At 52.7% G+C, this 25,775-nt stretch overlaps 1 protein-coding gene across 2 annotated transcripts in view; it reads right to left on the minus strand.

Moving 5' to 3' along the window:
• Positions 1–808: 808 nt before the first annotated feature.
• The window catches only part of CHCHD6 (coiled-coil-helix-coiled-coil-helix domain containing 6), a 238,782-nt gene continuing 213,815 nt past the window's right edge, over positions 809–25,775 (minus strand). For both annotated transcript variants that reach the window (XR_002143494.2, XM_011229722.3), the window contains 2 exons: positions 3,660–3,795; positions 809–1,002 (listed from right to left, as the gene is read on the minus strand). Coding sequence is in view for 1 of the 2 variants with exons in the window: in XM_011229722.3 (XP_011228024.1) it covers positions 997–1,002; positions 3,660–3,795 (142 nt within the window). In the remaining variant the exon portion in view is untranslated. The remainder of the gene's footprint in view (positions 1,003–3,659; positions 3,796–25,775) is intronic.

Genomic DNA, 25,775 nt, shown 5'->3' on the forward strand with positions numbered 1-25,775 from the left:
TCAAGGTGCCTCAGCTGGGATCATGTCAAAAGTCAAGCACTGCTGGGCTGGTGTGTGGACACCCACTGAGCAGAGCCTGTCCCAAACCCCATCACCCTCTACTCTTCTCAATCCCTGTGGCCCTCATTTCAGTCACTAGAACCACCAGCACCTAAGCCAGAGATCTGGAAGTCATCCTTCGTCCTCCCCTACACCACCCAACTGCTAATCTCAGCTCCCAAGCCTCACCTCCGTCTGTCCCCTGACCTGTCCCACCAGTCTCCCATTTATCATGCCCTTGAGTGCCTGCAGGGCTTTCCTTAGCACTCAGTTTTACCCTGCTTGAGCTCACCCTCCCCGAGAGCCACAGCGATATCCCTCCGAGGGACCCCCCAATGTCTTGGCCTGGCATCCCTGCTACCCCACCCAGCCCCCACTCTGCTCTCTGCAAAGCTCAGCTGTGCATGCTCTGTGCCCCCTGAGCTGGGCATCTAGAGGGTCTCACTCACCCAAGCCTCTGGCTTGCCCAGCAAGTCCTCCGTCCGGCTTCTACACTGGACCTCAGACAGAACCTCTGTCGGGAAACTGGCCCGTTCGCTCTGTTCCATCCCTACAAAGAACTGCATTCCCCTCATTTCATCTCATACCTGCTTCTGGCCGGCCTTTTGCTGTTGCAGCATAATTGTGGGTTTCCACATCTGTCTCCCCTGCTAGGCTGGGTGCTCCCCAAGGGGAACAGCCTGTTTCATTCAGCCTGCATCGCCATGGTCCAGCACAGGTACGTACAGACAGGAGGAAGCAGTGGCTGCCTGCCAGCCGAGAGAATGACTGAAAACAAAGACATTTGCTTTATTTGTTTTCGGACAGTAGCACATACTCTATTTCTCAAACACATTGCATCCACAGGCTCCCAGGAGGAAATGGCTGTGGCCTAGGGGGCCGTAGACTGTGGTCCCATAACTGGTTCCTTCTTCAGGGCTCCAAGTCACCTCCACAGCCAGGATTGAGGGCCGCTCCTCACCCCTACAAAGGAGAACAGGTCATAGTTCAGTCATGGCCCACTCTGCCGGGAAATCTGTGCATCCCTCAGGGCTTGGCTCCAAGAGGGCCCCCGGCTTTTGGGATGCCCCATGAGTGTGACTGCTTAATGGAGAGGGTGCCTCCCAGCTGGTCCCTGAGACCTGCGACTGGGTCTCTTTGCCTCCATGCCCTGTGCCCCCTCAACACAGGCCGGCAGCAGCCTGCTAACATTGACCCTGTATCCATCTGACCTCCCTGACCCCCCTTACAGGTAGGCAGGCCTCAGCCCAATGCTACTTTGCCCCACCAATGTCTCCCTGTTTTCTTACTTAACTATTCAGAATTTTCTACGTGAAACCAGACAGAGAGAGTGCTCACAATCAGGCTGTTTCTTGCTGGAACCTGCCTCCGAAGCACTGCCCACATCCACGGGCTTGGAAGGCACGACACAGGTGCTGGCAGGAGCTCTGGGGAGGTGCCTCCCACCCCAGCTTCTGACCAGGTAGGCCTCCGTCTGATACCTCCTCCCTGTCTGCCAGAGATGAGGGTTCTTGCCACCTGGGGCTTCTAGAAGCAAATCACGATCAGAGATGCTCTAGGCCCATCCCTGGCTCCACGAGGAGCCTTCGGAGGCAGGGGATGCAAAGGGCAGCAACACTTGTTGCATCTCACCCACAGAGTGCAGTGTGTGTGTCTGGGGACTGAGCCCTGCAGGAGTCGGCGGAACACACTTCTTCCGAGGGAACGCTGCAGACACGGCGCAGCGGGAGCAGGGCCGGCCTCTGCTGCTGCCAGTTGCTCAGTCTCCAATTTAGGCTTTAATAACGCCAGGGGGGTGGGGGCCGGGAAGGAGGGAGCCAGGCCTGGCAGTGCCCCAGAGCCTCTCTCAGGCGTGTGAGAGCTACAGAGAACACACTGGAGTTAAATGCAATCTGTCTTCCTTCGTAATCACATTTTTGCCTCGGTGCAATGAAGATATATTGGTGAGATGTGTTCGTTAAAGATACACTCTGCTGGGGGAGGGGCTGAAAACCCTGTGGCTGTGGGGCCTGAAGGAAGAGAGGTAGGATGGTCGGGGCTGGGGGGTGCCAGAGGGCTCTGTGGGGAATAAAGAGGGTCACAGCAGGACCCCAGGTCTCTCCCTCAGTAGAAAGTTAGGTGCATGGTACGCAAGCAGGGGCAATGGCCCGCTGATCCCCGCAGGGCGAGGGTTCTTGTGCAAGCCTTCACAAACACCTCGGTAGATAGAAAGGGCAGCAGGAGGGCCACCTGTTCCCACGGCCATGTGGGATGGTGCAGGGAGCCTGGCCCAGCTCCAGTCCGCTCTGCGGGGACTGTTGGCAGTACCCTTCCTGCTCAACTTGAAATGGAGCAAACAGCTTTCTATGGACCACAGCGGGGAGGAAACGTGAGCTCCTACCCAGGCTCCACACCTACCTGGTGCCGCGCAGAGCTGCTGCTGGGCTCTGGGCTGTCCCACAGCCCGCTCCGGGCTGCAGGCCTCAAAGCCCAGACAGGCACACCGCACTCTGTGCGTGAGAGGCAGCCTGCGTTGCAGCAGCCTCACCCCACAGGGCCTACGCTGACAGAGAAGTGAGGAGGGCTCTGGTGAGGCCGGGCTGTTGAGGAGACTGCCAGACCTAGCCCGAGGGCCACCTGACCTCTGACCTCAGCCTTCCCACCATCATTACCTACAGCAGCTTGTCTCCTACTCAGGCAAAAGGGGCTTTTCCACGGGAAGAAGGCCCCATCCTACAGCCCTCTGAACAAACACGCCAGCCCTCTGGGAGGTCCAAGCCAGGTGCCCCAAGTGAATGATGGGGAGGGGCCAGGTCCAGCCTGGGAAGTGAACTGCTGGGCCTGGGAAGGGGGATGGAATTGTCTAGAAGAGGAACAGGTGGGAGGTGAGAGGATAGGATTGGGAGCTGGCTGGGAGGGTCACAGAAGGAGGGCAAGACCTTGGGACCACGTCTCAGGGGAGGCCCACTGCCAAACTTAGACATCTAGGATACCCCATTGCTGCCCTGCAGGAGGGCTGGGGAGTGTGTAAGACCTGGGACCACGGTGACCCCTTCTCACTCACCAGAGGCTATGTGCCAGCATGCCCCTTCAGACCAGCACAGAAGTGGGGTGGGCTGAGAGGTACGCTTCGCTCCCTCACTCAGTCAGGCAGGCCATACCCACAGTTCCACCTCCCTGAACCCAGAAGCTCTTTTCCTTCTAGGGCTGTCCCTGCCCTTTCTGGGACACCTACCCTACACCATGGGCCCTCCTCTGAGCTCCCACCCTCAACTGCTCGAAGGGTAAGAAATGGGTAGCACATGTGTGCCCTTTACCAGGTGGCTGCTCCTTTGAACATGGGACCCAGAGCTTACTCGGAGCTGCTCCTGGACCCAGCCTAGTGGGGTCTAGTGCCCTGGGCCCTCTTTTCCTAACCCAGCTATCTGAGAGCAGTCATGGGATCGGCAAGGCAGAACATCTGAACAGGGAAGTGACAGAGGAAATTGAAAGCTTGAGACTGTCACTGTGCAAAAGGCACAGAGGCTTGAGGTTAGCATGTCTGACTTAGCAAAGAGGCAGAGAGACTCCAGCACTCGCTCCCTGCCCTCACGCACCCAAGAGCCCAGCGGCTCGGGCAGGAGGGCAGGGCGAGCCCTTACCTTGTGGGCAGCGCTCACGCAGTGCTGGTAAGCCTTGACCAGGTCTGAGCACAGGAGCACTTCTTGTAGGTGGTCACGATAGCAGCGGAGGATCTGGGCCTGCAGCCCCGAGCAAACGGGCTCTATCCTGCGGGGCCTGCGGGGACAGAGAGCAGGTGGGCCTGGGGGGAGGACCGGGGGACGCAGGGGCTTGAGCACTGTCACACAGCAGCAGACGCCCAGGGGACTGGGGTCCACACTGGCTCTAGCCCTAAGGGGAGAGGGGCCAAGGTGGCCAGCTGGAAGCCCCTTGTGCCCCTACCTGCTGCCACGTAGGACTCTTCCCGCCTAAGGGGTACACCCTACTGTGACCATGTGATCACACACACTGTAACTCTTTTCTCATACAAAGTTGTTCATCTGATTTCAAAACCTAATACATGCACAATGAAGAAACCTGGAAAAGTATAGAAATATCTAAAAAAATATATAACATTTTTAGAACCTCACTTCCTAGAGATGACCTCTGCAGTACTGGGGGGATGCTTTACTCTTTTCTTTCTTTATCAAAGTAGGTTCAGAACCTACAAAAAATGAGTATGTTTTCTTTTCTAAAATATGAAATAAAACCCAAGTGAAATAAAGATTATGCTAAAATGTGTCACCAGCATCCTTGGGTGACTTTGACTAGTTTGTCTCCTTCCTGACATCTTCCATTGCCCCCTCTCCCTTCCCCTTTCTCTCCCGCATGCATGCATGCACGCATTCAGTGTCTCACACGCACGCACATGCCTGCACACACTCACACTGCATGCCAGGCATCATCCTACTCGCAGACTCCTCCAGCTCTGTGCAGTACGTGCTATGATTTCTCATCCCTTGGTGCAAATCAAGAAACTGGGGTACAGAGGATTAAGTAACCTGCCCAATGTCACCTGCTGGGAAGTGGAAAGGGGGCAGATGTATTTGTTTATGTGGGTTTGGTTGCACTGTTTCCACAGATTGGTTTTTCAGGCCAGGTCCACGCAAGAACCTTTGCTACCAGAGATGGACCCCCAACACCTGAGTGGCCTTTCAGAATAAATACCACCCATGGCCAGGGCACTTGGTGGGAACTGTAAAAATACAGAAAGCTACTCCTGAAGGTTCTCAGTAGCAAGACCATCACTATGATGCTTGACGCAGCTCTGCCTCCGTCACACAGTGGGGAGACTTTCAGGTTCATAACTCTCCCAGCCCAGTGTCTCTATAGTTTAGAAATCCAGCCATGCAGTCGGTGCTGGAATGGAGCAGCACCATTATTATTTCAAAAGAACTCAAATAAACCGAGTTCATCAGATAAGAACAGCAAGCAACGGAATGCTCAGAAGCTTAGCAGGTGAGATACGCAGTATTTACTGGTCTCATTTTACTAGCTTGGAGGTGGCACTTCTGCTATTGCTGTGCCACCAATGAGGCCATGCCGGGCCCGGGGCCCCCTTCCTTCCCCTGCACCATCCCCATGCGTTGGCTACTATCATCCTCAGGCCTGCTGCCTCGTGCAAGGGAAGTAAACATGTGGTGGGAGAAGGAGCCTTCCCGCTCCTGGGAAGGAGGGGAGTAGAAAGGATGGCTCCTGAGGCCACGCTGGCCTGGCTCTTCGCCAACAATGTGTGGTTCCATTAGGCTTTGAGGATGCAGCCACAGGACTGAGGCTGGCCCTCTAGTACCATGCCACTCTAGTCCTTGAGATCAGGGCCTGTTTTGTGTCTACATGGCATGGATGAGGTCTTAGAGATTTCTTACTTAGGACACCCAGGGTCTTGTCTCAGCACTAGCCTCCCATCTTTACACAGGGGAGGCAGATGGGCTCGTAGGGTTCATTCCTTCCTTCTCTGGACCCTGGGACCCCCTTTACTAGGTTCTGTCTGCCACTGCCCACAACTGGGGTCATTGGGGTGCCCACCTGACTCCCTCCAATGCTTGTAGGATGTCTCTCCATTCTCATATTTAAAAACTCTTTGACTTGGAGGCGTCTAATTGTGGGTCTTTCAAAATGGATTTTCAGCCTTTTTAAAAAAAATTTTATTTATTTTATTTATTTGACACAGAGAGAGAGAGCCAGAGAGCACAAGTGGAGGGAATGGCAGAGGGAGAGGGAGAAGCAGGCTCCCTGCTGAGCAGGGAGCCGGAAGCGGGACTCAATCCCAGGCCCCTGGGATCATGACCTGAGCCAAAGGCAGACACTCAACCATCTGAGCCACCCAGGCGCCCCGGTTTTCAGCCTTTTGATGGGCATTTCATCTCTCTACAACTATGCTAACTGCTTCACTTCCAGTTGTTCTGATGTTCTCCGGAGGACACTGGGAATGCAGAGATTTCTGCTTTCTGCCCTCCATCTCAGCTCTCTTCCCCTCTTTGTTTTACTCTCTGGTTCTCCATTCTGAGGAAGACACAGCTTGTTCCTTCCCAATTCCAGCCCTTGCTAGGCTGAAGCCCATGAGGCCACATCTTTTTGTGGTTCTTCCTGCTCCCTCTGTTGCTATAGCTCCCAAGGTCACAGGCTTTGTTGCACCCCTTTTTGTACCTCCCAAGGCAGCACCCTCCACCATCACCCCCACCATCACCCCCATGAGTGCCTGTTCTGGCTGCAGCCCAGCAGCTGGCAGGTACTCTGCAGGCATCCATGGTTGGGGGAGTACCAGGCTCAGTGGAGGCAGAGGCGTACAGGGAAACAGGACAGGTGGAGTCAGGGGGCCTGGGCCAGGTGGTATGGCCAAGTTGTCCTGGAGTCCCAGTTCTGACCCCATGAGAGGCCTGGCCCTCCCCAGACCTGCCACAGGGGCTCTGGCTTTCACTCTGCAGCTGTAAAAAGGTAGAGAGTTGTTTCAGATCTTGTCCCTCTCTGTCTGTCCCCACCTACTTTAGTTTCAGGTCCCTGGATAAAGGCCCCTACATTTTGAGGGCAAACATCACAGAACCCCCAGTGGGCTCCAAGTTCAGGAGAAACTGGGCCATGGCGAAATCCATCTCCTCCACACCAGTATCACCTCTGGGACTCCAGAGGCTTCTCTCCTCTGGGATCTGTCAGGAACAATATGAGGAGACAGGATGGCAGGCAAATGTCAGCTGGAAGAAATTTCACCCGTTTGCCCACTAAATGGCTCTGAATGGGATAGGAGGACAGTGAGAGCACAGCTCTCCAAATACAACGCTTTCTCTGAAGCAAGGCAGGGCAGGGTCTGGGGTCCTGCCATTCATGAAATCAGGTGCATTCTAACCAAGCACAGCTCCACCCTGCCCTGGTCCACAGCAACCCTGTTTACACTGCATACAAATCAGCACAGATATGGAGAAACATTCAGTCTTATGAACAGCTGCTTTGCAAATGCACAAAAAATGCATCTACAATGTGCTATGAACTTTCCAGGGGTTTAGATAAGTCCTGCTTCCCTATCTGAGGGATGTTCCCTGCCCCATATTTAGATCTAATGGTCCACGTGGCTTTGAGGGGGTTAATGTCACTCAGGTCAGAAGGCCGAGAGTGTGTTACTAAGGAAGGCAGCTCACCTCTCTGGCCCTTACTTCCCTCACTTGCAAATGGGAACAGCACAGGCCCTAGACTAATGAAGGCCAGACAGGCGTGTGCACAACGGAGTGTGTCGTGAAGGGCTGCTCTCACCAACAACCTGGCTGTCAGTAGTCGGGCTGTGGTGGGAGGAGAGCTGAAGAAGGGAGGCTGGTGTTACGTGGCACTTGGTGAAGAGTGCAGATGAGGAGGCTCTGGAGCTGGGACTCCAGATGTCGGCTCAAAGGGGGGACCTGCTCTGAACATGTCCCTCTCCCTGTAACCCAAGCTCTAGTGTCTTCCATTACCCCGTTCAGATCTCACCCAGGCCTTGCTGGTGCCTCCTTCCCCAGGAGTCTTATGGTACTGATCACAGTGTATCTTCTCCCAGGATCCAGCAGACCCATGAGTGTGGTGCCCTGTGGACCGATGGGGAAAACACAGGTTTTGCCCCAAACCCGGGGCAAGGTTCTGGCTTTGCTACTTCCCACTGTGTGGTCAAGGGTCAAATGGAGGGGAGGGCCCCACTGAGCAGAGCTGCCCAAGACTTGGCTCACGGGGGTCAGTCCTCAACACCAGCACGGCTTCTGGTCAGGTGGTGTCACAATCACTGAGGAAACAGGTTGAATGTTGTTTCTTCTGCACAAAGGGCTTCCACACTCTGCCTCCCCTGAGGGCTGGCGTGATGGCCACAGGTGGGGCACACGATGAGCAGGTGGCAGAGACCACTGGGTCCACTCAGATAACAGGCCCTGGAGGACCGACCACGGGCACCACACAGATGCTGGGGGTGATGGCCTCAGAAAGGCCAACAATGTCACGATGACCTCTGGGCATTCAGTATCATGTAGCCCCCTACCCCATGCTGCCCATGAACCAGAGTTCTATTTCCTTCTTTCCACAAGAGCAGTGATAAAGAACTTTAGAAAAAGGCAAAGTATTAGCCAGGAATGAAAACCCACTCTTCCTTCCCATCCAACGGCACCACGGTCAGGCCATCAAGGCCAGCAGTGAAGAGCTGCCCTTCCTTGGATGCTCCCCACCTCAGCCAACTCACTGTATGAAAAGCGGGAGTTGCTCTCACCACCAGGCACCACACGCTGGGAAACCTTCCACCTCTGGGTCGCCTGCTCCCCTCCCCTCCCTCTCTGGGCACACAGGCCCCTTATTCCTTTACCTTTGCCATGCAACCCCCCAAGCTGGCTCATCCATCACTCCTTCCAAACCCCGAACTTCTCCTCCTCCCACTGCCAATCCCCAGGTCCATTCCACAGTTTACCCTATGGACCTCAAGACTTCTGAACCCAACAGGCCCCTGGAGTATTCATGCCAAGCATCCCATGTTATACCGACTCCCCATTTCCTCAGTGGAATTCACCATCTAGAACCAAGGAACCCCCTCCCCCTCCCTAGTTTCCTGCTTTGATGAGTGGCAGGCATGGCTATCCCTCAGTTGAAAACCTGGAGTCGTCCCAGATGTTTCCCCTTCATTCTAGATGTTTCCTCCACCTTCAGTCTAGATGTCTCCCCCTGCCTTCATTCTAGATGTTTCTCCCACCTTCAGTCTAGATACCTCCTCCTACCTTCATTCTTCATGTATCCTTTTTGCATCTAACCAAACCAGCCCTACCTTCCTCCAGTCAAATTGGATACTGAAGATGTATCCGTTCCAAATCCCGAACAGCTCAGAGACTCATTCTCCCACTCCTGGTGACCTAACTTACCCTTACCTGGGCATACCTAGATGGCACTCACCACTCTCCCTTCCAACCATCCTGCTTTGCCAGAGGTCTTTTATCCCCCTCAGACCCTCCACTGGGCTTCTGGCTCCTGTTTGTAGAAGCCCTACCTGCCTGTCTCCTGCCTCCCCTGCCCCTCTCCTGCTCGAAATTTGAGTGGTTCTCAGAGCAGACTCTCCTAGGCCTTCTCACTGGCCATAAAGATTCTCCTAGAAGGTCTTCCTCTCCCCCTTAGTGCTCAGGCCTCCTGAGGCCCAGCCCTCCCTGAGCTCCCCTGGCCTCTTCTTTGCTTCACCAGCTTCCCTCCCTCAGCCCCCTCCCTAGTCTCAGGGTCTTCTTCCTCGTGTCTCTAGCACAGCCCATCACTGCCCTACAGGCACAGAGCACAGCTTCACCTTGGCATCCCCAGATCTGCAGGGGTCTTCCTGTAGGGCCCTCCATCAGCAATTCCTTCTCACCCCCCAGCACCTGAGTGGTCTCTCCTACTGGTCTTTTCCCCTTATACCTTCACCATTCTACTTTGTTCACCAACACACTCATTTTTCCAAAAAGTAGAAAAACATTTCAAGCACAAACCACGTGTTCCTCTTACCTCCCTGTCAGCCACTCTCCTTTCCAAGAAGCACTGCCCAGGGCTCCCCTATCTAGCACTTACCCCTGCTCCCCAAGTCAGCCTTATTAGGCTCTTCTTGCTCAGGGCAATCAGCACAGCCCTGCTATGACCAGCAGCACCATCTATCCCCAGAGACTGAGAGGCCCTGTTCTGACTCTGTTGCACTAGCCCCTCTCCTTCTGCTCACTGGCAGCTCCAGCTGTGACCCCTGTTCTCCCCACAGCACTGGGGCTCCCAGTCCATGCTCCATGGTGGAGCTCTAGGCCCGTGTGGGCACTGATGGTTGAGCAGCCCACAGCGACCAAGCAGGCCTGGTTTTAGGTCCTGCACTCTTACACTAGTCAGACTGGCCAGATGCCCAGTTGTCTCTGACTTTCCCCACAACTCACTCCCACCTTCCCACCACACCAAAGCTGCCCCAGGATTTGTCTTCCAGAAGCCCCCTCATCTATTTCCTAGTCCCCGTCATTATGACAACAGCTGCTTAAACTCTTCCTTACCTCCAGCCCATTCTCTTTACTGCAATTGGTGATTTTTCCAGAACATAAAGCAGGCCAGATTTCTTAAAAAAAACCAAGCCAGTTACAAACCCTTTTCTTGGGTGATTACAGCTCACGGGAACATGTGCTAAGCATTATCTCATTTAATCACCAGAAGAGCCTTACAAGGTAGGAACGATACTTTCTCTTACTTTATCTTAAGGGAAGAAACTGGCTCAGAGTGACCCAGCAGCTTGCTCACACTCAGCATCTGACAAGCAGGACCGGCAATCAGGTCTGAGCCTTCCTTTAGGCCTGCTGCCCCACTGCATTCCCATGGCCCTTGAGCAGCCCCCACACACCCTGGTACTGTCATCTATCATCTGTGTTTAGCCGTGCAGTTGATACCACTATGGCACTAGCTTGAATGCCCTAAGAGGGGAGGCTGTATCCCCAGCACCTCACAAGCTGAGTGAGGGTGTTAGTCTCAGGCCTTAGGTGGCCTGTTGGCCTTTTGGCCTTGCTCTCATCTCCCCCAAGACACAAGTGAACCATGGGGAAGTATCCCAAACATGGCCTGCAGACCCCGGCGCTCCTGTCTGTTCCTTCTCTCTGGTCTTGCTCCCCACCTCCATGGGGCGAAGCTTTAGTAGCCTTCCCTCACTACAGCAACCTCCTTGGTCTGTTCCAACCAGCACACATACCTCTGGATTCTGACACACCTAGCAGCCTGTCTCTGCACAGGGCTTGGAAAGCCAGGGCAGGCTCATAGCTGTGCCAGGAAAGCAGGTGACTGGGTGTGCCCTGAAGAGGGCCCACAAGACCGTCCCTAAGACTGCCACACAGGGGCACCAGGAGGGAAGGGAACTCAGCTTTCTGAAGCAGTGTCCCATGCATTCGTCTACTATTGTACCCAATTCACAGAGCAAGACCACCAGATGAAGCAGATGCACCCACCATGGCTTCCAGTAGCTCCATGTCATTCCACATGGCTCTGACCTCACTGGCCAGGGAGGCGGGGTTTGGTCCACACCACCAGGCCCGGGCTAGCACAGCCCTACAGCCCCATGGGCCCAGTGAAAGGTCCGGGGCTAAAACCGTGACCCTGCAGGGAGAAAAAGAACTGGGCCTCCAACAGCCATGGCCACAGCCCACATGGAAACAGACCCTCACATCATCTGAACTTCTCGATTCTCAGCTAGGGACTTTTTAGCTTTCCTGTAGCACAAGCTTTGCCTGAGGTTACCTAGGGTTGAGTGTCTGTCACTTGTAGCCAAGACTGTTGTCTAGAGAAGACAGTGTGATGAGACTGGGGGTCGAGGGCTCCCGAGAACTACCTGCACACACACGTAGGCCAGTGGATCAGTGAGTCTCCCGCCAAATTCCTATGTTTGGGGGCGTCAGTACGCAAATGTAACGGGCTGTTGCAGAGAGTTAGGGTGAGGTCATTCTGGTCTAGGGAGGACTCAAACCCAGTATGACTGGTGTCCCTATAAGGAGAAACACAGGGACACAGATGCACCGGGAGAAAGAAGGCCCTGTGATAACAGACGCACAGACTGGAGTGACATGCCCACAAGTCACGGAGCACCAAGGCCTGTGGGCGACACCAGAAGCCTGCAGGAAGGCTCAACAGCTGGTCCTGTTTACAGGCTCCTGGGCTTGGTGCTTCGTCACAGCAGCTCTGGGAAAGGCATGCAGTCAGTCCTGCAGGAAAGGTCTGATCTAGTCTGGGGAGGCAGAGCTGGCAGTGCCGAACAGTGCGGGGGGGGGGAGGTGTTAGCAGGAGGTGGGTGAATCACCAGTTACCTTCTAACCAGGAGCAATGTGTGCCCCTCAGCAACACAGGGCTCCTTGGCCACAGCAGCCACACTTCAGTGACCAGCCAGGCGCCGTGGTCGACACAGTCTCATCTCTGCCACCCCGGTGTGGTGACCAGTTAGAGAAGCACTGGGTACCTCTGACTGGCTTCACCTAATTGACGAGTGGGGGAGCTCTCATTCATGTCCAGGTCCACAGAGCTCCTCCCCATGCTCCTGGGCTGAGGAGCAGACTATGGGGGGGAAGGGGGCGAAGACAAGGTGTACGCTGCTATGCTTCCCACTGAACAGGTGGGAAATCTGGTCTCATTTGAGATTACATCTGGGCGAGCTTGTGGTCCTGGTCATTCTGAAACCAATACCTGCCAGGGCCTACTGCGTGCCAGGTCCTAAGCATAGCCACAGCCAACCTGTGAGCTGGGCATTACCGTCCCATTGTACAGATGGGGACACTAGTCCAGAGAGGTAAAGTGACTTGCCCACGGTCACACAGCGGTGACATGGAGCCAGGATAAGAGCCTGGTGTGTTCTGGCTGCACAGCTCTTGCTCTCCACGCTGGGTCCACTTTAGCTCTACTTGGCCCTTGGAAAACTCCAAAAAAATGCACAAAGAAGAAACAACCAAGGGTACAAATAGAAATGAAAGACACTTGCCCCAAACTACAAGGTTGGCAGGGCTCTGGAATGGAGCTAGAAGTTGTCAACTCAAAGTGGGGAGCGGGGAAGGGCGGGCGAGGGGGAGGGCTATGAGGCATGCCCCCACAGGAGGAAAAGGGAGGGAGGGAGATGAGGATTGTGAGGCTGCACAAAGCTGGTGACACACAGCAGAGCCCCCGGGAAAGGTGGGAAGGAGAAAAGAAAGGAGGCAAACAGTCCCACCAGGGAAGCCAGCTTGGGGCAGGGCGGGGCCCCACCTCCTGTTGTGGGTGCTTGTGCCAGGGGGCGGGCCGAGTCACCCCACGTCGGAGCTGGCAGGGGGGTCTTGTGAACGAACCCAGCTGGCTTTTCCGTCTGGGCGTGCGCAGCGTCCTCACATGCACAGTCCCAAACCTCTGTGTGCTCTTATTTAATAAATGAAATCTCATCAACTTATCCTTCTTCCATTATCACTGCTGACATCAATCTGATAATATTGGCCTGGTGTGGAATTGGGCTATTATATGTCCTCCTGATATTTAATTTCAGAGAAACATTGGCAGGGGGTGAATATATGGAGCGGGCTTTTTATTACAGGCAGCAGTAAGGAGATTCCAAGTGAATTAGACATTCATCTTCGTCAGGTCCAATCTAGCTGTTCAGGAGAGGTTTTTGTTTTAACCGCGGCTAGGGCTGAGGCGCTGACGAGACCAGCTGGTTACCAAGGACTTGGTTAACTGGCTGCTATCGACGATGTGCCATTTAGCCCGGGTAAGTGGAGCCCAAAGATCCTGCCATCGATCAACCTGCCACGCGGGATCACTATCAGCTGCTCGATGCTGGCCTCCGGCTGCCCCCATCCCTCAGGCGGGAGGCAGATATTCCAAGAGCCAGGGCCTGGCAAAATGGCCCTTCCGCCAAGAGCCAAGGGAGGGCTCTGCTCCCAAGAGGAAGGGAAACACAAACTGGCCCCTGGCTGCCACTTAGTGAAGGAGAGGCTGCCTGTGACGGGATCCTTCCCGGGACTATCACTTCACATGCACACGCAGTGGGGAAGGGCCACTTGTGGCTTTGTTCCTCTGCTGAAAGAACAATGGAGGATAGGATACACCTTTGCCTCTCTGCCTGCCCCCGAGGACCCCTCCTGAGTCGTGGGCCGTGTGGGCTGGATACGGGCTGGTACCTTCTGGGTGTCTGTGACGAGGGAGGAACCGGCAGTGTCACCGTGTCTGAGGAGGGCCACACTGAGACCACCTGGGGCCGAAGAGCTTTCTGGTGCTGTTTCTGCCCATGAGAGACCCACAGCATGGTGCCTCAGCGGCCGTGGCCCTGGCATGGGGGGTCTGCACGGTTGGGGCACAGTGCACAGCTGGCCGTGTTCAGGGATGCTGGAGGCTTTCAGGGCTCACCCCCTGCCAGCAGGGCACTCACCAGACGGGAAGCCAGCATCAGGAAGTGCGTGGAAGACCTCCAGGACCCCTAATCCTCGATAGCCCATCCCTTCCCCACCCTTCTCTCCCTGAGCCCTTGCCACCTCTCACCTGGGCAACCTCAGTCATGTCCTGGCTGGCTGACCTCCCTCCCTCTGGTCTGCCCTCCAGCCCACCTCCTTGCCCACACTAGCTGGACGTCCAAGAATTCCCATGGAAGGAAGGCCAGCCTTCCAGTCCTGCTCTTCTAGCTCTGTGCTCAGCCCCTGCCATATATACCCATGATCAAGGCTATCAGAACCCACTCCGCCCAACCTCATAGCAATGTTTCATTGGGAACCAACCTCCTCCTCACACAAGCCACCTGCCCCCTATTGCCCCACCTCTCCCTCCTCTCACAAAGCCTTCAACCCCGCTGACTGTTGCCAGTAAACAAAGAACACTTCCTTCAGTCAGGGAGCAACTAATGGCTGAGGGCCTACAGTGCACCAGACCCTCAAGGGACAAAGCCTCGGCCCTGCCCCCAAAGACCCCCACTTGCCTGTGTCTATAAGGCCCAGAGGCAGGGCCAGCCTTCCCTGTGGCACCTAAGCCACCAGCGCCCTCTTAATGGCGCAGTCTTGAGAGGAGGTCAGCCTCCTGCTACCTGAAGATCCTGGGGCAGGCCCTTTCCAGGGAACACTCAGTCACATCAGACCTCCCATTTCTGGTTGCTTCCAGACCTGCAATAGCACTTGGCCCTTAGGAGATGAGAATACCACTGGCCAGTGGAGGGGACATACTCACATCAAAGGACTGCAAGGGGTGAAGTGAGGTACACATCAGGAAGGGACGAATGTGCCGTGGGGAGATAGAGTGCTGACTGACAAGTCAGCTGGGACAGCTGGCAGAGGCTGTCACGTAGCATCTGCACACAGTGTGCTGCAGAGAAAGGGACCCAGGGCTCGGACTTAGGATGCATGGCCTGCTTACCCATCCCTGGCAGTGCGTCCCACAGGCATTGAGGGACACAGTGGTGAGGAGGTTCCAGCACCTGGGAAGGTGTGTGGTGGCTGTTCTTCATAGGCCAGGACTGAGGTGGGAGATGCTGCTGTGGAAATGGGCTCCCTGAGCTCATGGGAGGAGTCCAGGCAGTGTCCCTGGCCACAGAGCCCAGGGGAGCCAGCCACTGAAAGAGGAGAGAAGAATATCTGGTGGTGGTCAACCAGCCAAGGTATCCCTAGGACTAAGACACTGGGCAGTCTGGTCAAGTCTTAGTTGGTTTGCATAAGTAAGAAGTCTGATGAAGAGACATTCGACTGGAATTATCCTGAGAGTGCACAGACAAGTCACAGCCCTGCCCAATTCCCAGACCTGAGCCCTTTCCAGAAGAGTTCCAGGCTACAGTGTACTAACCAGAGGAACCATGTGGGATTTGGAAGAGCAGAGAAAAGGCAAAGCCTTTGCAGTGGTGGGTGTGGTGGGGTAGGACACCTGCAGCAGCTCCTGGCCAGCTCCCAACGACCACTCAGCTCATGGAGGAGACAATGGCCAGATGGAGCCTCTCAGAGATTCCAGAGAATTCCAACTGCTTCCCCACCACTCTTGCTTGAGGTGGAGATCTACCAAGTCTGTCCTCTGACCTCCAGCAGTAGTCCTGACCTCACGCTCTCTTCCAAAGCTGGCATCAGCCTCTGGATCTCATATAGAACCCTTATTGCCCAGAATACACAAACTGCTGGTTTTCCCAACTGGACGCTGAAGGATGTGAACCCCTTCCTCTCAGGCCCTTCCTACCCTGTCCCCTTTGTCCATCAGCTCACTGGCTTCTCTCAGGTGCCCACCTGGCTTTACTCCAGCCCCCCAACTCTATTTTTGTCATAGCTGTTGCCATCATGAGTGTGCTTGTCAGTCTGTCCACCCATTTTCCATCTGTGCGTGCGTCAGCACGGGCATGGTTTCTATGAGGGGCAGTGTGGGGGCTCCCTGCTCTCATGCAGCCCCTAACATAGCAGAGCAGAAACACCTGGATCGACAAATATGTAGTTATAAACTGGTGGCGGGCGCACGTGGCACTGACAGGATGCAGCCCAGGGATCACCCCTGTCGGTTGAGGGGGACCAGAAAAAAGAGAGGCTGCCTGGAGGAGGGAAATAAGGCTCCCCTGTGGGTCCACAAAGGTGAAGGGTGGCATTCTACTTACCCTGGCTCCCAAATCTTTTAAAAACCTGTTCTCACTTCTCTGTGTCCTTCGCCCTAAGTCCAACTCCCTACCACCTGTCTCCAGACTATGCTGGCTTCCAAGCATCTCCCTAGTCCCTCCGCTCTACCTTCCACTCTGTTCATTGTGACTCACAAGTATTCAGACAGCATGAGCCAGTCCCAGCTTGTCTCCTACTGATGGAACCCAGAGCCTGTCCTATGGTGCTCAAAGCCCTTGCCCTACTTCCCTGTGGGGTCTCCTGTCACCCTCTGGCCACTGTCTGCTCTAACATGGGGGACCTGCTGCTGTCTCCTGAACACACTGGTTCTCTTGGGCCTCTGGGTCTTGGCACACATGACTCGGTTCTGCCTCCACATCCCTGCTGTCAACAACAGGCCTCTGGTCACCAGGCTGCCTGGCAGACCCATCTGCCTGCTTGCCCCAGCCCCACACCTACCTGCTGCAAAGCCCCCTGCCTGTCAGGAGGATCAAGGTTCTTTTGTGCTGGAAATGGCGGTGCTATAAACACTGGTTGTGGGCCTACTGTGTATCCATGCCGCCTGCAGCCTGCCCACTTGATCCACAGTATGCAGAGCTGTCATGGGCCATCCTTCTGTTTCTTCTCTGGCCTATAAACTCCTCTCGGTGCTCACTTATTCCCAGTCCTTGCCAGTGCACACACTGCAGGTGCTAAATAAATAGGAGGTAAGAGAATGCACTGTGGGCCATGGCTCCCTAGTCTGTACCTTGGCTCCCACCCTTTCTTCTCTGGAATACCCTCTGCCCTCATCCCTGAGGGCACTACACGAGCACCACTTCTGTAGGGACCCAGCCGAGGCACCCCCCAACACCCAGCCCATGGCGCACTTCCTGCTAGCACACAGGTGCCTGTGTCAACTGACGTCCTCTGTGAGCATGCCACCTGCCTCCTTCCCCTCCTGTCCCCCTGCCTGAAAAGAAAGCATTCCCAATCCCGCATGGTCTCTGCTTCATGACCCTGCTCACCTAGGAGGATGCCGGCACTGAGCACCATCTGTGATGGAGCTGAGCAGCGGTGGCCGGACCTCCGCAGAGCTGTCCCCCCTATAGGAGTGTGATTGCCTTCGGGCAGGAACCACAGCTTATTACCTCTGTTTGCACAGGTCCTCACCTAACACTGAGTGGGAAGCAGAGATTCCATAAATCAGTTGCGGTAGCCAGGCCATTAATAATGAAGTCTCTGGGGCTCGACCTTACAGGTTCTCGGGACACACACCATAGCTTCCTGACCCACTAGATGTCTGCTCATGCAGCCTGGTATCCATGTAACCTGGAAGGCAGGCCCCGGGCCATCTACTCTGAACCACTTTAAAGAGATGAGCCTGTCCTGGGCCATGCTGTGTCACCTTCCAGCTGCCCCCTCACCTTGCAGCGTATGAACACACCTTCCATTGCCAGCCTCCCTCACATCCAGCCCGGGCCACAGCACTCTACCCACCTGCCCTCAGTGACTCATTCTTATCCCCATAGCCTTGGGGGAGGCCTTCCAAAGGCCTGGCTGTCGCTGCTTCTCAAAGCTGGGGCTCCTGCCATATCCCCTAGCCCTGCGAGCGGGATCTCCATGGCCCCCAGATGTCTTTGCAGCAGCCAGGTGCTCAGCACTGACTGGGGGCTGGATGGGCCACACACAGTCCTCTTGTCTGTCTAGGCCTTGGCTATGGCTGCCTTCCACATCCACCAGTAGAATCAGGGTGGCCATGTGGGCTGTATAACACCCAAGCCCAGGTGTAGGAATGCCAGCACCTCCCCCTTCAACCTGTCACTTGAGGGCAAGAAAGGGTTTGTAGTGTTGTGTGCTCTAGTGAGAGGGCTATCACTCCACAAGTGACACAGGGACAGGGAGGTGAGAACTGAACCTAGACCCAGTCAGGTGAGTCTAAGACAGAAACAGCTTTTGGTGATGTAAGCAAGGCTGCTTCTCCCTGGGGGCCCTCCCTGACGGTGCCCCTGAGGGTCTGGCTGATCTCTTCCCCACTCTGGTTTTCTGTATCCCCCCTCCACAGTGAAACCCAAACTGATTTCTTGAGCCCATCACACCCCCAACACGCATCTGGGCTACTTATCATCACCAGCCACCTTTACCCCAGACCCTTGGCCTAGGTCTCAGGAACACCCTTCAGGCCTCCTTCTGCCTTGCCTCCTCTGCCCAGCCCACACAGGACACATTCTCCCTCCTGCCGCCACTGGAAGTGCTCCTACCTGGGGGACTCCCCCCTCCTGTTCCCCTCTTCCACCAGAACAGCCCCACAGGTAGGCCATGTGGTAAAGGTAAATGGTAATTCTGAATCTTATTTCCTTTACCCACTTGCACACAGTTCTTTTCATTGTTATCTTTTAAACTGTAGAAATGTTTTATCAGCTGAAATCTTATACATAATCTCAATGAATACATAGATTAATACAAGGGCATTTAGCGATGCTCCCTCTGAGTCCTTCCCCTCCACGGTCTCCCCAAGCACATGGCACAGATAATCATGGACATCTCCTTTGGCCCACCATGGGTATTCTGAGCAGGAGCTCCCAAACACCAGGCCTAATTCCTTGTGAGGGGGACAAGAAGGATGGCAGGCCTACCTCCGGCAGTGACAGCAGAGGGGGCAAAGGGGTCCCCCAAGGGTGTCACCTTTTTCTGTACCTCAAATGTCACCATGGATCAGAAGGGGGCTATTGGCAGTGTGTTCTTCATGTGCCCGGAAAAATCAGTAGTCTTATTCTCTAAAGTCACATCTTGGCTTTGAACCACAGCTGATTTCCTTTGTTGTGATCAGGGTGGGCCCCAGGTTGCTGGAATCCAGTGAGACCTCAGACACAACCTGAGCCAAGGCAAGGAAGCCAACACCAGCGAGGTGGAGGACGCAGTCATATCCTGCAGCCATGCAGCGGTGGGAGGAGGGCTATGCCTCTACGTCCTCCTCACATCGAGGTGGCTGAAGGACTAGAGCTGTTTTCAAAAAACAAAGGATGGGCGTCCCTTCTCTCAGCCTTTGCTCTTCTTTGCCCCCCCAGCAGAAGTTGGAGGACATTGAAGACGGGGGTGACGATGGGGAGCTACTGGGCAGTAGTGGCAGCGGTGTGCCACTGGGGCAGTGGGTGGGGATGGGAAGTGGTGGGTAGCAAGGCCGCCAGAAAGGAGGATGGTAAAACTGAGCATAAATGCTCAAACAAACAGAGGAGGGTCTGTACTTCCCATCTTACACATAAATAAATCACAGGGGGGTCATATGGAGCAACAATTTAATGACAGGGGATAAAATCATAGAGGTACTAGTCCTAAAAATATAGGTACTGGGGGAGGAAGGCCTTTGTAATGTAAGCTACAAACAGAAAAACGAACAACATATTGGATCCCTATCCCCAAATCAACTTCTGAAGGGCAGAAAATAAACTAAAAATTAAACAGAAGAAGCCACAACAAAAATGAAACAAGATAATTAACACCATTATACAAATATTTTTTTTTATAAAGGAATAGTAATGAGAAAATGGGCAAAGGCCATAAGTGAGTAATCCATAAAAGAAGGAATACAAATGGCCAGTAACACAGAAAAGGGTTTAACCTCACTAATGCCTGAAGACATGAGGAGCTTTAAAAGTCAGATACTTGTTTGGTTTTGGTTTTGCAATCGGCGAAGTTTTTAGAAATACTGTTACAATCCTGTGCTTGCTAAGTCTCGGGAAAAGGTACCCCGTCCTCTAGCATCACTAGAGTGAAAATTGGTACAACACCTCCATTGTTCTGGATGCCAGTTCGTAAAATGTAAATACATAAATACATATAAATATACAGTTTTATGTGTGTGTGTATCCTTTGACCAAATAATTTCCTCTAGAAGGATTTAAACGAGTGCACAGAGACAGAAAATGCTGTGTGTCACAGTATTCACTGTGTTGGGGAAAAAACTGGAAAACACCCAAGGATCCATCAATAAGGGACTGGTGACTTAAGTTTGGTATGACATACAGAAGAATAGTACGGTAATTAAAAATGAAGATGTAAATCTACCCTGAGTGACACAGAAGTAGCTTCATGGCATGTGGATGAGGAGAAAAATGGAAGATACTGGAATGGTGTGTCTCCCAAGAGCTCATGATCCCATCTATGTACAAGAGTGGGTCTATGTTCTTATAAGTACAAAGTGATGTGACCAAAACAGAAGTATGGAGAGATTTAAAAATTTTTAAACTTCCTCTATGTTTTGCTGCATTGATTTTTTCCACAGTATTCAGATATCATTTTTCTAATCAGAAAACGTAACTATTTTTCATTTTGAAAAACTATAAACATATATACTCATCTAAATATTTTTTATCACCAATCTTTTAAAGATGCTACAGTAAAAAGCGTATCAAACCATATGCAGGCAGCAAATCTACACTTAAGGACTAAGCATCGTACCTGTCCATCTCTTACAGCGTCACTACGTATCTGTACACATATACACACCCACAAATTATAGAGGATGAAGATGGATGGGCATACTTGCACATAGTAGGAACTAAATATTTATTGAATTACAAGGAACGAACAAACGTTGCACTTATCTCTGAAATTCTAAAGTAGAAGTTCCAAATCAATTTACTCAGAGATAGAGTCAATGGAATATGTGTATATTCCACTGCATTTGTTAAAAAGATCAGTCATGTTATTTTAGCTTCCCATCTTGTTCCATCACTGCCCAGGTATGTGAGAGATAAAATTCATGCTTTCTACACTGTCACAAGTCACAGCTGTCACAAGCCAGTGGCTGCATGGCAGGAAGCCATCTCAAAGCATTTTCCTCCCCTTCTCCTGGTGTATGTACATCTCCCCCACTCCTCTACCCCCCACCACGCGCACACATGCACACACAGACCGGGAGATGGGCTGGAACAACAGGCTGAAATGAGCATGAAATCGGGTAGAGATGAATGTAATTTCCTGCACTCAGGTTTAAAATTATCAGCTGAACAAGGATCGGATGGGAGAGCTGTGGTTTAACAGACTTAATATACGACCTCTAGAGTTATCTTCCTAAAACACACATCTGATCACGTCGTTTCAAAGTTCAGGCACTTCTGATGACTTCCCAAGGCATCCAAATAAAAGCCCAAATCCCTGGCACTCAAAATTCCACTGTTTGGCCCCAGCTGTGTTCCCCAGCCACACCTCCCTGTGAGTGGTAGATTCTGGAGGCAGCTGGTGTGAGCTGCAATCTGACTCTGCTGCTCCATCACCTTGGGCAAGCCCATTCACTTCAAGGACTCTCAATTTTATTGTCTACAGAACAGGGATAATAAATGAGATAATACATTCAGAGTGCCTCACGGTTTGCCCGGACCACAGGAAGGGTCTGATAAATACACGTGCCCTCCCACCTGTCGTCCTCTTCTGTGCACAGAAATATTTACAGGGGCATCAAAGAGCAAGAGGAACAAAAGGAAGAATGAGACAATAGGCAGTGCAGGGAGAACAGGGAGAATCAGAACAGCATCTCCACAACTCGAGCAGGGAGGCAGCGAGTGCCTCGCCCCTGGTGGTGTGCACACAGAGCTTGCGGGGAGAACTCCTGTGTGGGGGAGCGGCAGGGACTAACATGTAGTTAGTCTTGAGGGAAGCGGGCCCTCAGGGGCCCGCAGACAAACCAGTGGGCTGACCTTTTCTTCCATGCCCTGCTGTGGTTACCAAGTGGCATGGCCCCAGGCAGAAGAATTCTCCTGACTAAGCGCTGGGCTGACTCAGGTATGGGGATTTTATCTATTATGAGAGGCATTTCATTTAAAAACCTTATTGGCATGGGTCTTTTAATGTGGCTGATGGTACCAAAAAATTGCGACTTGCAAGTCTGAGCCGGATGCTGGGTTCTAACAGAGTCGACAGCAGTAATAAATAAGATGTACTACCACTGACTGAGCCTCATTATGTGCCAGGCCCTCTGTCTACTATTTTTCACACATGCTCTCATGTGATCCAAATGCCAGCTCACTGGGTTGCTCTCGTAGCCCCATTTTACAGCTGGGAAAACATGTGAGGAGACAAAGTTGTGCCGTGTCAGTGCAGGCATGCAGGGGGGCTGGTTTTGGAACTAAGGGGGCTTTGCTTTCAGGCATGCTGCCTGGACTCCGCTCCCTACAGCGCTGGCTGAGAGGAGGGTCATTTTGCTCGTAGGCTTCTTTGCCCCCAGACCAAAAGTCACAAGCTCATGGCCCCTTGCCAATTTCCCTTGATGGAAATGGATTCTGTTGCAGCCTGTACTTTTACAAATCGGGAAAGTGAGGATACAGTGACCCAGATAGAAGAGCTGTTTCTCTGGGTTCTTGGGGTCATGACTTGCTGCTGGCTGTCTCAGGAGCAAGATAATCTGCAGCCTGCCCTCTCTATATAGCCTGGGAATCCCTCATTTTCTCAGTCACATGGCTCTGAGGGAGGACAACCTGAGGATTCCAGACTTAGGGACCCTCAGCTGGCCTGGGCCCTGAGGGTTATTGTAATTCCAGCTACCCCAGCAAGAGACTGAAAGAGCCCCTGCGATATTACCTCCCTACACGACCCCCGCAGCCCCCTTCAAGCTTCTATGCCTCATTTTCTGCCCACAGTTGTCACTGGAGGATGCAAAGCATACACGGCCACCCAACTTGGTCTGTGACAGACATGTGATGAGAGACCACTGATTCACTAGACAGCCCATGTACACATTCAGAACCTTTATAGAGGGACATGGCAAGATGGACCCCGCTGCCACATACTGAGCACCTGCTCAGAGTGTAATTCAATCTTCACACAAATGCAAACACTGAGCTAAAGCAGATTGAGTGGCTTGCCTGAGGCCACCCAGATCAGACTCCAGAGCCCATGCGGTTCCCCAGACCAGAACTCTAAGGTGCCGTCTTCCCCACCTCCTCCTAGACGAGGCACAGATGCACACTGGTCCTCAGGGGGGCACCGTGCCTGGCTCCATCTCTCATCCCAACCTGCTGCCACATTGCACTGTCCAGGCTTTTTCGTGGTGCTTAGGAGGTCAGCCTCTCAAATTCTGTAAGCAAGTTCAGTTCCGTGCCAGCTTAGACCCTGCTGTACTTCAGCTAATAAAATGGAGGGCTGTATGGTAAGGTGGAAATCCCAGTGGTCTGGAGCCAAAAGACTTAGATTGGTCCCTAATCAGCTAACTGGTTTCTGACCTTGGCAAAGGCACTTAAATTTCATTTATGCATTTGCAGTGGGGGTAAGAAAAGGGCATTTTGCAAGAAAACTATTTTCACAGTTCTCTACCTACATGATCTGGAGTGAATTCTTTCGTTTCTCTGTCAGGGTAAATTGTAATGGGATGAGACCCATCCTTGCCAGGCCATCTTGCATTTGAGAAGGGGGGCTACATGTGGAAGCATGGGGCACAGGGCCAGTGTGTGGCCAGCTGGATACCTGCAAAGTGGTGGCAGGGACACTAAGAAGGGAGGGAGGCAGACAAGGGGTGTGGGAAGACAGAGACCAACAGTGGCATGTGGCAGAAATAGGAGGTAGGCCATACACAGGATTTAAAATCTTCCAGTAGCCACATTAAAAAAGTAAACAGAAATGTGAAATTCATTTTAATGTTATTTTACTTAACCAAATATTATCATGTCAACATGTAAGCAACATGTTAAGATATTTTATGTTCTTTTTTCTACTAGGTCATTGAAATCCAATATAAGAGCCATATATGGCTAGCAGTGGCAGTATCTGAACAGTCGAGGACTAACAATTTGGGGGGCTTTATTTTGTGCCAAGCTTTTTCTAGGTTTTCTATAAACATCATCTCATATTCTTCTCCTCCTCCAGCTTGCAAGGGCAGGATCGCCCCCTTCCCCCATACAGATGAGGAAACTGAGATTCAGAGCAGGTGAGCCACTTGTCTCCAGACCCAGGGTTAGGGAGTCACAGGAGGAGGATGCGAACCCAGCTTTGCCTGACTGTTCCCTTGGTGGTGCCAGAGGAGACAGGAGAGACTGCTTCAGGGTTGTGGGACCACACAGTCCTAGCTGGGTTCCCAGGTGCGGGAAGCTATTTGATTTGGGAGTGTCTTATGTAAACCTCCTTACACAAGTCAAGTATATAAATACCTGTACAGGAATGGCCAAGGCCTTCCATCTCTGTGAATTCCTGGGCCGTGAACCAGCAACTTCCTGCCACATCAGCACCAAGCAAAAGCAGGAGCTCAGCTCTCCCCACCCAACCCAGCATTGTTCTTCCCTTTTTTGAAACGCATGTTGACGCTGGCATTTTACCTCCTAAACAATTCGGTTTAATCCATGTTAGAGATTTGCTATGCTGTATAATCACCTTTTCGTAATTTTCCTTAATTCCTCAAGATGTATTTCTACTTTTGAACAAATAAATGCAGCTTCACTACTCATTTTTCCCATATGGGAAGTGTCATAAATTTTACATCCATGGCTAGCTGCAAGCTTTGTATTATGAACATCCTATTTTTCCCTTTCTATCTTCAAACAGACTTTTGGCCTTTGCTTAAATAGGCATTTAGACTAAGCTGCACATGGTTTTGAGCTGATGTAGCAAGAATCTGTACAGTAACAAAACCCGAATGCAGAGAGCCTTTTGTCACAACTGTTAGCATCCTGCACTCTCCTAGCACGGCAACCTGGCCAGGCCGCACGCCTGTGCTTCACCTGTGTGCCGCCGTCCCCATCTCTAGGACACTAGGACATGAGTCTGGGACTCGGATACTAGTCATCCTGTGAGCCTGGGACTCGAGGACTGATCAGAGTGAGCCTAAGACTTAAGACCTAGTCACCAAGGGAGCCTGGGACTTGAGGACTAGTCACTGAGTAAACTTAGGACCTAAGACCCAGTTATAAGTGAGCCTGGGACTCAAAGACTGGTTGACTAGTCATTGAGTGCACCTGGGATGCAAAGAGTAGTCACTGAGTGAGCCTAGGACTTAAGATCTAAGGTCAGGGAGTAAGCCTGGTATTCTAGGACTAGTCATCAAGTAAACCTAGGACTTAAGAACTAGCCATCTTGTAAACCTGGGATTTAAGAACTAGTCATCCTGTGAGCCTGGAACTCGGGGACTAGTCATCACGTAAGCCAGGGACTCATGAACTAATCACTGTTCACTGAACTCTGGACCCACAGACTAGTCAGGTTAGGAGCCTAGGACTTAAGGACTGGTCACCGTGTGAGCCCTGTAAGCACAGACTAGTCAGGGTATGAGCCTTGGACTTGAGTACTAGTCACTGTGCAGGTCTGGGATTCAAGGACTAGTCACTGTGAGGCTGGGTTAGGTCAGGTAAGGCTGCATACCCTGGAAGTGTTCCTAGTTCAAGATCACCCAAGTGGCCCTAATGACTACTTGCTGGGGGGAGGAAGGCTCTCAAAAGCCAGGAGATACACAGAGGCAGGAACGCCACGCCGAAACAACTGGCCCCTCTATTTCCTGCCAACGCTGCCATCCTGCTTACCAGAAACCAAGATGAAGGGTGAAAGTTTGCTGAAGGCCTCGGTTGAGTGTCCTGCACAACCCAAGGCAGAGCAGGTGACTTGCAGTCATACGTGAATGTCAGAGCTACGAAGCAAGATGTGTGCTGTTTCCAAAACGACCCCCAAACCTGACTAGGGGTGTCTTTGAAACCCAGAACTATGGATCATAAAAATTGTTTTCTCATCTAGGATTGA

The sequence above is a fragment of the Ailuropoda melanoleuca genome, chromosome 4 (assembly GCF_002007445.2).
Source record: "Ailuropoda melanoleuca isolate Jingjing chromosome 4, ASM200744v2, whole genome shotgun sequence".
In the NCBI taxonomy this organism is placed as follows: domain Eukaryota; kingdom Metazoa; phylum Chordata; class Mammalia; order Carnivora; family Ursidae; genus Ailuropoda; species Ailuropoda melanoleuca.